At 48.9% G+C, this 17,662-nt stretch overlaps 1 protein-coding gene across 1 annotated transcript in view; it reads right to left on the reverse strand.

Moving 5' to 3' along the window:
* The window catches only part of LOC132829715 (uncharacterized), a 76,357-nt gene that overhangs the window by 34,913 nt on the left and 23,782 nt on the right, over positions 1–17,662 (reverse strand). Inside the window, exon 2 of the mRNA XM_060847083.1 lies at positions 13,622–14,065. Within this exon, the coding sequence (XP_060703066.1) occupies positions 13,622–14,065 (444 nt within the window). The remainder of the gene's footprint in view (positions 1–13,621; positions 14,066–17,662) is intronic.

Raw genomic sequence — 17,662 nt, forward strand, 5'->3', positions numbered from 1 at the left:
TGTGGGGATCCTGTGGGGAATCTGTGGGGATCCTGTGGGGAATCTGTGGGGAATCTGTGGGGACCCTGTGGGGAATCTGTGGGGAATCTGTGGGGAGCCTGTGGGGAGCCAGTGGGAATCTGTGGGGATCCTGTGGGGAATCTGTGGGGAGCCTGTGGGGAGCCTGTGGGGAATCTGTGGGGATCCTGTGGGGAATCTGTGGGGAGCCTGTGGGGACCCTGTGGGGAATCTGTGGGGAATCTGTGGGGAATCTGTGGGGAGCCTGTGGGGAATCTGTGGGGAATCTGTGGGGATCCTGTGGGGAATCTGTGGGGAATCTGTGGGGAGCCTGTGGGGAATCTGTGGGGAGCCTGTGGGAACCCTGTGGGGAATCTGTGGGGAATCTGTGGGGATCCTGTGGGGATCCTGTGGGGAATCTGTGGAATTCTCTGCCACAGAAAATGTCTGAAGCAAAAACTTTGAATGTTTCAAAAAGGAGATAAGACCAGAAGAGATAGGAACAGGAGGAGGCCATTCAGCCCCTTGAGTCTGCTTCCCCATCCAACAGGATCATGGCTGATCTGACATTCCTCACACCCACTTTCCTGGTCTTCCCCTTGACCCAGTGACTGATCAAGAATCTCTCTCAGCCTTAAATATACACGAGGACTCTGCCCCCACAGCCCTCCCTGTGACAAGGAGTTCCCTCTGAGAGAAGGAATTCCTCCCCATCTCAGTCTGACATCGGTGCCCCTTCATTCAGAGACTGTACCCTCTGGTCCCAGACTCTCCCCTGAGGGGGAACACTCTCTCAGCGTTGACCCTGACAAACCCCTTGAGAATCCAGTCTGTTTCAGTGAGACCACCTCTCACTCTCTAAACCCCAGTGGGTAGAGTCCCAACCTGTTTAACCTTTGCTCCTAAGACAACCCCTTCCCTCCCCAAACTGGGATCATCAAAGGGAACCTTCTCTGAGCTGCCTCCAATGAACTGGTGTCTTTCTCTTCAATAAGGGACTAAAACAGCTGGCAGTGCTCCAGACGTGCTCTCCCCAGCAGCCTGTACACTTCCAGTAAGACTTCCCTTACACTCCAACCTTCCTGAAATATGGGCCAACACTCCATTCGCCCTTCCCGATGACCTGCTGTCCCCTGTGTGTGAGCTTTCTGGGTTTGGTGTACACGTTCCCCCAAGCCCCTTTGTGTTGCAGCTTTCTGCAGCTCCTCTTCATTTCAATAATATTTGTGTTTTTCTCCCTTTCCCAACTAAACCACCTCACACTTTCCCACATTACACTCCATCAGACAATGTTTTGCTCACTAACCCATCAATATCTCTCTGGAAACTCAATCTATCCCTGCTCCCCATCTGCCTCTCCATCGATTTTTATGTCAGTTGCTAATGTGGTTACAGTGCGTTTGCCTCCTTCCTCCAAGTGGTTCGTGTGGAATGGAGACAGTGCAGATTCCTGTGGGCCCCCACTGATTACAGGACACCGACCTGCACAGGAGGGAGAAGGTGAGGGCTGGAGGGTGCTGGAGACCAGCGTCGATCACAGCCGGTCAGGCAGCATCCGAGGAGCAGGAGAATCAACATTTCAGGAATAAGCCCTTCATCAGGAATGAGGGTTGTGGGCCGGGGGGGGGGGGGGGGGGGGGGACTGAGAGATAAATGGGAGGGGGGGAAGATAGTTGGGATAGGTGAATGGGGGTGGCGGAGAAGGTGATAGGTCAGAGAGGAGGGTGGACTGGATAGGTGGGAATGAAAATGGACAGGTTGGATCGTTCAAGAGGGCGGTGCTGAGCTGGAAGTTTGGAACTAGGGTGAGGTGGGGGAAGGGGAAATGAGGAAGCTGTTGAAGCCCACATTGATGCCCTGGGGTTGAAGTGTTCCGAGGTGGAAGATGAGGCGTTCTTCCTCCAGGCATCTGGTGGTGAGGGAGCGGCATTGAAGGAGGCCCAGGACCTCCATGTCCTCGGCAGAGTGGGAGGGGGAGTTGAAATGTTGGGCCACGGGGCGGTGGTTGATTGGTGCGGGTGTCCTGGAGATGTTCCCTAAAGCGCTCTGCTAGGAGGCGCCCAGTCTCCCCAATGTAGAGGAGACTACATCAGGAGCAACGGATACAATAAATGATATTAGTGGATGTGCAGGTAAAACTTTGATGGATGTGGAAGGCTCCTTTAGGGCCTTGGATAGAGGTGAGGGAGGAGGTGTGGGCGCACGTTTTACAGTTCCTGCGGGGGCAGGGGAAGGTGCCAGGATGGGAGGGTGTTAAGTATCTTGTAAACAGTGATCACAACTCCTAAAGTCTTAAGCTAGCTATGAGTAATGATAATTCAGGACCTTGCAGGAAGGTACTGAATTGGGGGGAGGGCAAATTCTGTCCATTTTAGACACGAGCTAGGGAGTGTTACTTGGAGGAGCTGTTATCTAGCGAGTCCACATTTGACATCAGGGTGCTGTTTAAAGACCAGCTGTTGAGAGTTCAGGGCAGGCATGTTCCAGTAAGGAGAAGGACAAGGTTGACAAAGTAAGGGACCATTGGATAAGAAGGGTGCTTGCCAATTTAATCAAAAGAGAAAAGGCAGCAAATATAAGGTTTCAGAAGCTGAAAACAGACACAGCTCATAAGGAATCTAAAGAAAGCAGGGAAGAACACAAGCAGGGAATTAGGGTAGCAAGGAGGGGCCATTAAATGGCCTTGGAAAGTAGGGTTAAAGAGAATCCAAGGAATTCTATACATACTGAGTTCTTGAGTTCTTTGAGAAGGTGACTAAGGAGGTGGACGAGGGTAAAGCAGCAGATGTTGTGTATATGGATTTTAGCAAGGCGTTCGATAAGGTACCCCATGGTAGGCTAATGCTAAAACTACGGAGGTATGGCATTGAGGGTGCATTAGAGGTTTGGATTAGGAATTGGCTGGCTGGAAGGAGACAGAGGGTAGTAGTTGATGGACTAGGTTCATCTTGGAGTGCAGTTACTAGCGGTGTTCCACAAGGATCTGTTTTGGGACCATTGCTGTTTGTTATCTTTATAAATGATCTAGAGGAGGGGCTTGAAAGCTGGGTGAGCAAGTTTGCGGATGACACAAAGGTCGGTGGAGTTGTGGACAGTGAAGAAGGATGTGGCAGGTTACAGCGGGATATAGATAGGTTGCAGAGCTGGGCAGAAAGGTGGCAAATGGAGTTCAATGTAGCTAAGTGTGAAGTCATTCACTTTGGTAGGAGTAACAAGAAGATGGATTACTGGGCTAATGGTAGGCTACTTGGTAGTGTGGATGAGCAGAGGGATCTTGGTGTCCATGTACACAGATCTCTGAAAGTTGCCACCCAGGTAAATAGTGCTGTGAAGAAGGCATATGGTGTACTAGGCTTTATTGGTAGAAGAATTGAGTTCCGGAGTCCTGAGGTCATGTTGCAGTTGTATAAGACTCTGGTGCGGCCTCATCTGGAGTATTGTGTGCAGTTTTGGTTGCCATACTATAGGAAGGATGTGGAGGCCCTGGAACGGGTGCAGAGGAGGTTTACCAGGATGTTGCCTGGTATGGTAGGAAGATCGTATGAGGAAAGGCTGAGGCACTTGGGGCTGTTCTCATTGGAGAAGAGAAGGTTTAGGGGAGATTTGATAGAGGTGTACAAGATGATTAGGGGTTTAGATAGGGTCGACACTGAGAACCTTTTACCGCTAATGGAGTCAGCTGTTACTAGGGGACACAGCTTTAAATTAAGGGGTGGTAGGTATAGGACAGATGTTAGGGGTAGATTCTTTACACAGCGGGTTGTGAGTTCATGGAATGCCCTGCCAGTAGCAGTGGTGGACTCTCCCTCTTTATGGTCATTTAAGTGGGCATTGGATAGGCATTTGGAAGTTATTGGGCTAGTATAGGTTAGGTAGGATTTGGTCGGCGCAACATCGAGGGCCGAAGGGCCTGTACTGCGCTGTATCTTTCTATGTTCTATGTTCTATACTCTAAAAACAAGAGGACAACCACGGAAAATGTAGAAGCACTCAAGAATAGAGGTGGGAACGTGTGCACGGAGGCAGAGGATGTGGGCGACATCCTAAATGAGTACTTGTGTCGGTAGTCACCCAGGAGAAGGATATGCTAATATGCTACAACATTCTGAGATCAAGAAAGAAGTAACATTGAGTCTTGAATAGCATTAAGTCCCCAAGGCCCGATGGGATCTACCCCCAGGTTATTGAGAGGAGCAAGAAAGGAGATTGTTGGGGTCTTGACCAAGATCTTTGTATCCCTGCTAACCACTTGAACGGTCCTGAAGGACTGACAATGCTGCTCCTTGTTCAAAGGAAATAGGGATAATCCAGGAAACTATAGACTGAGGAGTCTCCCATCGGTGTTTGGGAAGCTATTGAAAAAGAGTTCTTATGGATAGGATTTACACTCTTTTGCGAAAGCCTGGCCTAATTAGGGACAGTCAGTCCAGCTTTGTGCATGGCAGGTCGCGTCTTACTAACTTGGTTGAGTTTTTCAAGGTGATGACGAAGATGATTGAGGTTAGAGCAGTGGATATTATCTCCATGGATTTTAGTTTGGCTTTTGACAAGGTCCCTCCTGGTTGGCTCAGCCAGAAGATTGAGGTGCACGGGATCCACGATGACTTGGCCGAGTGGATTCAGCATTGGTTTGCCCACTGAGGTCGAGGTGGTGGTAGAGGGCTGGAGGGCGGTGATTAGTGGTGTCCCACAGGGGTCCAGAGTGGGATCACTGCTGTTTGTGATATATGTAAATGACTTAGATGAAAATATAAATGTGTCGGTGAGTAAGTTTGCAACAATACAAAGATGGGTGGAGTTGTGGGTAGCCTAGAAGGTTGTCAAAGGATGCAGCGGGAATATCGATCAGTTGCAGATATGGGTGGTGAAATGGCAGATGGAGTTTACCCTGGGCAAGTGTGAGGTGCTGCACTTTGGGAGATCAAATGTCAAGAAAAAGCATACAGTTAATGGCAGGACCCTGAACAGCATTGATGGGCAGAAGGGTCTTGGGGTTCAAGACCATAGCTCCTGAAAGTGGCCACACCAGTAGATAGGATGGTAACGATGGCAGATGGCATGTTTGCCTTTGTTGATCGGGGAATTGAGTACAAGGGTCAGGATATAATGTTACAGCTCGATAAGACTCTGGTTAGGCCACACTTGTGTTCAATTCTGGTCAGTCACAGGAAGGATGGGGAGAGTTTGGAGACAGTGCAGAAGAGGTTTCCCAGGATTAGAGGTTTCCCAGGATTAGAGGTTTCCCAGGATTAGAGGTTTCCCAGGATTGGAGGGTATTAGCTCTAAGGAGAGACTGGAAAACCCCGGGATGTTTTCTCTGGAGCACCAGATGCTGAAGGGGAGACGTGATAGAAGTTTTTGGAATTATGATGCAATTGATAGGGTCAAAGGTTAGAATCCTTTTCCCAGAGATGAAATGTCTCAAACTAGGGGATCTGCATTTAAGGTGAGGGGAGGAGGGGGGCAAATTCACAGGAAACAAGAGGGGCAAGTCTTGTTATACGGAGAGTGATAGGAGTCTGGAACACCCTGCCAGGGGCTGGGTGGTGGGAGAGGCTGATACAGTAAGGGTGTTAAAGGGGCTTTTAGATTAGCATGAATATGCAAAGGATGGATGGATATGGACTGTGGGCAGGCAGAGGGATTAGTTTAATTCGGCACCACATCTTGGGCTGAATGGCCTGTTCCTATGCTGTGTTGTTTGATGATCTCTACCTGGCAATGCTGGCTTATGGTCTCTGCTCATCTATCTGCCCAGCTCACGTTAGCTAACTCTACCCTCATCGCATTCTCACTCCCTTTGTTTAAGTTAAGACGCAGTTATTTCCAAATTGAAACAGAAATTGCTGGAAAAGCTCAGCAGGTCTGGCAGCATCTGCGGAGAGAGACCAGAGTTCACATTTCGGGTCTGGTGATCCTCAGCACAGTGCAGAAGGGTGACTGGGATTTGAAACATTGACTCTGTTTCTCTCTCCGCAGATGCTGCCAGACCTGCTGAGCTTTTCCAGCAATTTCTGGTTTTGTTTCTGATTTACAATATCCGCAGTTCTTTTGGTTTCTGTCCATCATGATAGCCTGATATAATATCAGATAGAGGTAACAACAATGACTGCAGATACTGGAGACCAGATTCTGGATTAGTGGTGAGGGAGGAGGTGTGGGCGCAGGTTTTACAGTTCCTGCGGTGGTAGGGGAAGGTGCCTCTGCCTCCGCCGTATCTGCTCCCAGGGGACCAGTTCCACCACAGAAACACCAGATGGCCTCCTTCTTTGAGACCGCAATTTCCCTTCCCACGTGGTTAAAGATGTCCAACACATCTCGTCCACATCCCGCACCTCCGCCCTCAGACCCCACCCCTCCAACCGTAACAAGGACAGAATGCCCCCTGGTGCTCACCTTCCACCCTATCAACCTTCGCATAAACCAAATCATCCGCCGACATTTCCGCCACCTCCAAACGGACCCCCCCCACCAGGGATATATTTCCCTCCCCACCCCTTTCCGCCTTCCGCAAAGACCGTTCCCTCCGTGACTACTGGTCAGGTCCACGCCCCCCTACAACCAACCCTGCCATCCTGGCACCTTCCCCTGCCTGCTCCTCGGATGCTGCTGACCTGCCGTGCTTTTCCAGCACTGCTCTGTTCTAGACTCTGACCTTCGGAATCTGCAGTCCTCACTTTTGCCTTTCTGGATCAGGATTGATCCGTACTGACAGACCATCACCTGCTCCCCCAGGGTCAGGGTTTACAGAAAGCATCCACCAGTTTCTGTACTTAACAAGAATTAATCTTTATTACAAATAAATACGTTCAGCTAAAGGTGAACAGGTATTAACCAGTGACGTGTATCTCTACTAGTTAAAACTCTAACCTCTTTCTAACCTCCCCCTCTACGCACACACAGACACATGGACACACACACACATAAACACGTACACACACGTACACAGGGACACACGCACGTACACAGGGACACACGCACACAGGGACACATGCACACACAGACACACACGTACACAGGGACACGTACACACAGACACACACATGCACACAGGGAAACACGTACACACAGACACACACGTACACAGGGGCACACGCACGTACACAGGGACACACGCACATACACAGATACACACACGTACACAAGGACCCATGCACGTACACAGAGACACATGCACGTACACAGGGGCACACGTACACACAGGGACACACACATGTACACAGGGACACACACATGTACACAGGGACACACGCACGTACACAGGGACACACGCATGTACACAGGACACATGCACACACAGATACACACGCATGCACACACGCACACACACAGACACACAAACGCACACACAGACACACACGCACATGCACAGACGCGCACGCAGACACACGGACACACTGCACACACAGACAGACTGCACACAAACTACACACAGACACACACACTACACACACAGACACACACACACACTACTCACAGACACACACAGACACACGGACACACTGCACACACAGACACACTGCACACACAGACACACAGACACACTGCATACGCAGACACACACACTGCACACACACACACACACAAACACACACGCACAGACGCACGCACAGACACACGGACACACTGCACACACAGACACACTGCGCACAGACACACACACACTACGCACACACACTGCACACACAGACACATACGCACAGACACACACACAGATACACGGACACACTGCACACACAGACACACTACACACAGATACACACACACTACACACACAGACACACACACACTACACACACAGACATACACATGCTACACAGACACACTGCACACACAGACTACACACACACACAGCACACACAGACACACAAGCTCTGACGCACACACAGACACACTGCACACACAGACACACACACTACACACAGACACACACACACACTACACACACACACTGCACACACAGGCACACACACTATACACAGACACACAATACACACACTACACACAGACACACACACTATACACAGACACACACAGACACACACACGCTACACACAGACACACACACGCTACACACAAACACACACACTACACACACACACTACACACACAGACACACAAGCTACATAAACACACTGCACACACAGACACACACACACTACACACAGACACACACACACACTACACAGACAGACAGACACACACACTACACAAACACACTGCACACACAGACACACACACACTACACACAGGCACACACACTACACACACACTACACACAGACACACACACACACTACGCACACAAACACACACACGTACACGGGGACACACGCATGTACACAGGGACACACGCACACAGACACACACATGTACGCACACGCACACAGACACAGGGACACACACGCATGCACACACAGACACAGGCACGCGCACACGGACCCACAAACAGACACACAACACACACACAGACACACACGCACAGTGCGCACACAGACACACGGACACACTGCACACACAGGCACACAGGCACACTACACACAGACACACACGCACACACAGACACACACACTACACACACACTACATACAGACACACACGCACAGATGCACACACAGACATATGGACACACTGCACACACAGACACACTGCACACACAGACACGCACAGACACTGTACACACAGACACACACAGACGCACACGCACACACAAACACACAGACACACTGCACACACAGACACATTGCACACACAGACACACACACACTACACACAGACACAGACACACACACTACACACAGACACACACACTACACACACACTGCATACACAGACACACACAGACACACACACACACTACACACACAGACACACACACACTACACAAACAGACACACACTACACACAGATACACACACACAACACACACACACTGCACACACAGACTCACATAGACACACACACACTATATACAGACACACACACTACATACACACACTACACACAGACACCCACACTGCATGCACAGACGCACGCTACACACAAACACACTACTCACACAGACACACACACACGACACACACATTGCACACACACTGCTCACACAGACACACACGCACAGACGCACACACAGACACATAGACACACGGACACACTGCACACACAGACACACTGCACACACAGGCACACAGACACACTATACACAGACACACACTGCATGCACAGACACACACAGACAAACATGCATAGATGCACACACAGACACACTACACACACAGACACACACTACACACACAGACACACACACGCTACACACACACACGCTACACACACAGACACACACACTACACACAGGCACACACACACTACACACACAGAAATACACACACTACACACAGACACATAAACACAATACACACAGACACACACATGCATACGCACAGACACTATACACACTCTACACACTACACACACACTACACACACTGCATACTACACACACAGACACTATCCACACTACACATACACACAGACACACACTACACACTATACACACACTACACACACAGGCAGTATACACACTCTACACACTACACGCACACTACACACTACACACACACACACACACACACACACTACACACACTGACACTATCCACACTACACACACACGGACACATACTATGCACACACACTACACGCACACTACACACACAGACACACATTACACACACACTACAAACAAAGACACAAACACTACACACAGACACACACACACTACACACACAGACACACGCACGTGCACACAGACCCCCACACACTCACACACACACACACACGGACACACGCACGCACACATGCACAGACGCACACACACACTACACACACAAACATACAGACGCACACACAGACACACTACATACACAGACACACGCATGTGCTCACGGACCCACACACACACAGAGACACACGAACGCACATACGCACAGACACATGACACACAGACACACCGACACACACAAATGTACAGACGCAAACACAGACACACATGCACATGCACAGACGCACACACAGACACACGAACACACTGTATACACAGACACACACAGACACACTGCACACACAGACACACTGCACACACAGACACACTGCATACACACACTACACACACACACACACACACACACACTACACACACACAACACACACAGGCACACATACACTACACACACAGACACACACACACACACTGCACACACACTACACACACACAGCACACACACAGCACACACAGACATAGACACACACACATTATACACAGACACACACACTACAAACACACTGCACACAGACACATACACACTACACACACAGACACACACACACTACACACACACACATTACGCACACACACTACACACAATCACTACACACACCACACACAAACTACACACACACTACACTACACACATGCACTACACACAGGCACACTACACACACACTACACACATACAGCACACACAGACACAGACACACACACTATACACACAGACACACACACACTACACACACACATTACACACACACTACGCACAATCACTACACACACCACACACATACCGCACACACTACACTACACACACACACACGCACTACGCACACACTCACTACACACAGACACACAACACACAAACAACACACAGACACACACTACACACTGCACACATAGACACTATACACACTACACACACAGAAACACATACACTACACACAGACACACACACACCACACACACATTACACACACTGCACACAGACACATGACACAGACACAGTACACACACTACACACACAGACACACACACTACACACACAGACATACACACCACACACACATTACACACACACTACACACAGACACCATACACACAGGCACAGTACACACACTACACACAGACACACACAATCACTACACAAACCACACACATCCTACACACACACTACACTAGACACATGCACTACACACATACACTACATACACACTCACTATACACAGACACATTACACACACACACTCACTACACACAGACACACAACACACACTGACACACACACACTGCACTCACACTACACTACACACACTATACACAACACACACTATACTACACTACACCCACACTACACTACACACAGACGCACTACACACACACACTACACACAGACGCACTACACACACACACTACACAGACACACTACACACACACACACACCATACACACATTACACACACACTACACACACGTTACACACTCATACTACACAAGGCACACTACACACACACACTACACACATACACTACACACGCACTCACTACACATAGACAGACTACACACACTCACACACACACTACACACACTCACTACACACAGACACACTACACACACTCCTACACACACTCACTACACACACTACACACACACTACACACACTCACTACACACAGATACACTACACACACTCCTACACACACACTACACAAACACACTTACTACACACACTACACACACACACTCACTACACACAGACACGCTACACACAGACGCACTACACACACACACTACACACACACACCACACACATTACAAACATACTACACACAGACACACTACACACACGTTACACACTCACACTACACACATACACTACACAAGGCACCCTACTCACAGGCACACCACACACATACTACACTACACACACACACTACACACATACACTACACACACTCACTACACATAGACACACTACACACACACTCACTACACACACACTACACACAGACACACTACACACACACTCACTACACACACACTACACACAGACACGCACTACACACTACACACAGACACGCTGCACACACACACTACACAGACACACTACACACACACACCACACACATTACACACATACTACACACAGACACACTACACACACGTTACACACTCACACTACACACATACACTACACAAGAGACCCTACACCAACACACAGACACTATACAGACACTACACACTCACAGACACTACACACACAGACACTACACACACACACACACACAACTTACGCAGACACACAACACACAGACACTACACACAGGCACACTACACACAGACACTACACACACAGACACTGCACACATACAGACACTACACACACAGACACTATACACACAGACACTACACACACATAGACACACTACACACACACTCACTACTCACAGACACACTACACACACACACACCACACACATACTACACACACACACTACACATACTACACATAGACACACTACACACACACTCACTACTCACAGACACACTACACACACACGCACACACACACACAAAACTTACACAGACACACAACACACAGACACTACACACAGGCACACTACACACAGACACTACACACACTGACACTACACACACAGACACACACACTACCCACACACTACACACACAGACACTACACACACAGACACACACATTACACACAGACACACACTACACACAGGCACACACACAACACACAGGCACACATACTACACACAGACATTACACACAGACAGTACACCAACACACAGACACAATTCAGACACTACACACTCACAGACACTACACACACAGACACTACACACACTACACACTACACACACACACACTCACTCCACACAGACACACTACACACACACACACACAATTTACACAGACACACAACACACAGACACTACACACAGGCACACTACACACAGACACTACACACACAGACACTACACACATACAGACACTACACAAACACAGACACTATACACACAGATACTACACACACACAGAGGCACACTACACACACACACTACACACACAGACACTACACACACAGACACTACACACACAGACACAGAGAGAGAGAGTGGGGTTTGGGTGTGGGGTACAGAGGGAGGGGTTTGGGTGTGGGGTACAGAGGGCGGGGTTTGGATGTGGGGTACAGAGGGAGGGGTTTGGGTGTGGGGTACAGAGGGAGGGGTTTGTGTGGGGGTACAGAGGGAGGGGTTTGGGTGTGGGGTACAGAGGGTGGGGGGTGTGTGGGGTACAGAGGGAGGGGTTTGGGTGTGGGGTACAGAGGGTGGGGGGGTGTGGGGTAGAGAGGGTGGGGGTTTGTGTGTGGGGTAGGGAGGGAGGGGTTTGGGTGTGGGGTACAGAGGGTGGGGGGTGTGTGGGATAGAGAGGGTGGGGGTTGTGTGTGGGGTAGGGAGGGAGGGGTTTGGGTGTGGGGTAGAGAGGGTGGGGGGTTGTGTGTGGGGTAGGGAGGGAGGGGTTTGGGTGTGGGGTAGAGAGGGTGGGGTTTGGGTGTGGGGTAGGGAGGGAGGGGTTTGGGTGTGGGGTAGAGAGGGAGGGGTTTGGGTGTGGGGTAGGGAGGGAGGGGTTTGGGTGTGGGGTAGAGAGGGAGGGGTTTGGGTGTGGGGTAGGGAGGGAGGGGTTTGGGTGTGGGGTAGAGAGGGTGGGGCAGAGAGTTGGCAGTTGGGGAGATGTAATCAGATCCCGCTCTCCCCTGTTTTAACAAATCGATTCTCACCTCCTTGCGTGGTGCTGGCATGGCCTGTATAAACCTGACGGCTGATCCCTGTGTAATGTCCCGAGTGCAGCCATAAACTGGACCGCTCTCGGTAAATGACCAAGAGAGTGATTTGATATCGGGAGTAGGGATAGAGTCTATTGCAGGTCCATTCCTGGGCTGCATTGCTGCGGTACTGTGTATCCTTCGATCTACTGTCCCCTCTCTGTTTCCTCTTACATTGAGCTCCGTGGCTCTGCACAAACGAACACACGAGCCGGACCCACAGCTGTTCCAGAGATAAATCGGATCCTGTGGAAGTCCTGTCATTATTCCTGCCGTAATTCCTGTCATTATTCCAGTTGTGACTCCCAACTGTCTTTCTGACAATCCCACTGTAATTTGCCTCCAGTGTGATGCTTTCCGCTGATGAGAATATGTTCAGGACATCAACCTCCACATTCACTGGAATAAAAAAATACATTCCAAAACTGAGCACAAGAATTTTACACCCGACAGGATGGCATCGAATTCCCAACCTCACAGCCCAGGGTGATGTCAGACTCCAGTGGACAGAGCCAGGTGTGACTCAGGGTCAGTACAAACCCCCAAAACCTTCTCTCAGTGTTCAGGAGTTCAGGTTAAATAACAAGGTCAAAGTTCATTCTCTCCCAATGGGTAATCCTTGATCCACCCTCAACCTCAGCTCCATTACAGTTCCCCTCGAGGAAGGGGGACTGCACCAATATCTGCACAATATCACTGGAGCTGAGAAATGAGGGAGGACTTGATAGAAACCTATAAACTTCTATCAGGGCCAGACAGGGGTCAACACAGGAAGGATGCTCCAGGTGACCAGGGAGCCCAGGGTCAGGGGTCACACTCTATGGTCCAGGGTAGGCCATCTTAGAGTGAAATGAGGAGGAATTTCTTCACCCAAAGAACTCTCTGCACAAGAGACAGTTGAAGACAAAACATTAAACGTTTTCAAAAAGGAGTGAGATATATTTCTTAGGAGTAAAGGGATCCAAGAGTATGGGGAAGAAGGCAGGAACACGGGACTGCATTGGACGCTCAATGGAGATCACATTGAATGGGGCAGCAGGCTTAAAGGGCTGAATGTCCTCCTCCTGCTCCTACTGTGAGAAATGTTGTGGCCTATACCTCAGGAAGGATGTAGCCCATAAGACACGTGAGGAAAAATTAGGCCATTCAGCCCATCGAGTCTGCTCAGCCATTCAATCATGGCTGATAAGTTTCTCAACCCCATTGTTCTGCTTTCTCCCTGTCACCCTTGATCCCCTTGACAATCAAGTCTTAAATATACTCAATGACCTGGCCACCACAGCCTTCCATGTCAATGAATTCCATAGATTCACCACTCCCTGGCTGAAGAAGTTTCTCCACATCTACGCTCTAAAAGGTCTTCCCATTACACTAAGGCTGTGCCCTCAGGTCCTAATCTCTCCTACCAATGGAATCATCTTCCCAACATCCATTCTGTCTAGGCCATTCAGTATTCTACATGTTTCAATTAGATTCCCCCCTCATCTTTCTAAACTCCATCAAGTATAGACCCAGCTTCCTCAAACATTCCTTAGATGTTAAACGTTTCATTCCTAGGACCATTCTCATGAACCTCCTCTGAACACATTCCAGGGTCAGTACATCCTTCCTGAGATACGAGGCCCAAAAATGTACACAATACTCCAAATGTGGTCTGACCAGAACCTTATCAAGCCTCAGAAATACATCCCTGCTTTAAAATTCATGTCCTCTGAAAATAAATGGCATCATTGCATTTGCCTTCCTAACTGCTGGCTGAACCTACAAATTTACCTTGAGAGAATCCCAATCTAGAGCTCCCGAGCTTCTTTGCAGGTCAGAATTCTGAATTTTCTCCCCATTTAGAAAATAGTCCACGCCTCTATTCTTCCCAATAAAGTTCCTGACCTCACACTTTCCCACTTTGTGGGAGAGAAAGGAAAGGGAATGTTTTGACTCTAATCTGACTCCTCGAGTCTCAAAGACACCGAGTTTCTCCAGCATTTCACAGAATCACAGACCAGTCACGGTTCAGAGGGAGACCATTCAGCCCATCTATCCTGCAGCAGCCCTACTACCGAGTGCCAATGTCCTGCTTCCCCCCCTCACCTTGAACACCATTCCTATTCAAATAATCCAACAATTCCCTCTCGGATGCCTCCATCTTAATTCCAGGCAGTGTTTTCAATGCCCAATTACTCTCTGTGTGAAAAGGCTTCTTTCTCATGATCACTTTCAATCAACACCCAACTCATATTGTTTGTTTTACCGTCAGTGACAGCTTCTCCCGATCTGCTCTGCCCAGCCCTGTCATGGTGATGAAAACCTCCATCAAATCTCCCTCTCAGCCTCCTCTCTCCAAGGGAACAATCCTTCAATCGATCCTCATCACTGAAGTTTCTCATTCCTGGACCCATTCCTGTAAACCACCCCCACACTCTCTCCGATACACTCACATCTTCCCTATAACGTGGCCCCCACAACTGTCCCCAGTCCTCCAGCTGGGGTCAAACAGGGTCCTGTACAAGTTCCCCATCACCTCGATCACAAAGCTAGGCCCTGTTTGTTTTCTGAAAGGCTGTCCCTTGGCTCAAGGAGACTCTGTCCTTGGTATTTTCTCCGAGGGGTAATAAACCAGGCCGGGCTCCGATCGGTCTGGGTTGGGACAGAGATGAAAAGGATTTTGCGAGGCCTTTTGATTATGTGTAAACAGGTGAGACTTCAGGCCAAAGGGGTCATTTTAAGAAGTGCCCTGTATAATGGAAGGGGAGTGGTCAGCTCTCTGGCTGAACTGAGCTGAGCAGTTTTAGTTCAGTCTTGAACTGGGGAGTTCAACAGGGAGCTGTGTGGGAACTCTCTCTCTCCCCTTCAACATCACCCTGTAAGCAGGTGTCCCATTTATACTGGGGGTTTAAAGGGGGTTTGCTTATTGGGACTGTTGTGTGTATTCGGAACAGCATCATTAAGTCTGGCTGGATCGGCTGAGTTCTGTAGGGGCTCTTTATTCTGTTCTTTCTGTTTCATTGTGTAATTTTGTGAATAAATCTTTGTCTGTTTTTAAATCTATAGTCAACCTCGCTGTCTTCATGGTCTACATCCCAGGGTACTGAAAGATGTGGCTCGGGAAATCGTGGATGCATTGGTGATTATTTTCCAAAGTTCGATAGATTCGGGATCAGTTCCTGAGGATTGGAGCGTGGCTAATGTTGTACCACTTTTTAAGAAAGGTGGGAGAGAGAAAGCAGGAAATTATAGACCAGTTAGTCTGACCTCAGTGGTGGGAAAGATGCTGGAGTCTATTATAAAGGATGAAATTATGACACATCTGGATAGTAGTAACAGGATAGGTCAGAGCCAGCATGGATTTATGAAGGAGAAATCATGCTTGACTAATCTTCTGGAATTTTTTGAGGATGTAACTCTGAAGATGGACGAGGGAGATCCAGTAGATGTAGTGTACCTGGACTTTCAGAAAGTTTTTGATAAAGTCCCACATAGGAGGTTAGTGAGCAAAATTAGGGCGCATGGTATTGGGGGAAAAGTACTAACTTGGATTGAAAGTTGGTTGGCTGATAGGAAACAAAGGGTACTGATAAACGGCTCCATTTCGGAATGGCAGGCAGTGACCAGTGGGGTACCGCAGGGATCAGTGCTGGGACCGCAGCTTTTTACAATATATGTTAATGATATAGAAGATGGTATTAGCAATAACATTAGCAAATTTGCTAATGATACAAAGCTGGGTGGCAGGGTGAAATGTGATGAGGATGTTAGGAGATTACAGGGTGACCTGGACAGGTTCGGTGAGTGGTCAGATGCATGGCAGATGCAGTTTAATGTGGATAAATGTATGGTTATCCACTTTGGTGGCAAGAACAGGAAGGCAGATTACTACCTCAATGGAGTCAATTTAGGTAAAGGGGCAGTACAGAGAGATCTGGGTGTTCTTGTACACCAGTCAATGAAGGCCAGCATGCAGGTACAGCAGGTAGTGAAGAAGGCTAATAGCATGCTGGC

The sequence above is a fragment of the Hemiscyllium ocellatum genome, chromosome 2 (assembly GCF_020745735.1).
Source record: "Hemiscyllium ocellatum isolate sHemOce1 chromosome 2, sHemOce1.pat.X.cur, whole genome shotgun sequence".
Lineage (NCBI taxonomy): Eukaryota > Metazoa > Chordata > Chondrichthyes > Orectolobiformes > Hemiscylliidae > Hemiscyllium > Hemiscyllium ocellatum.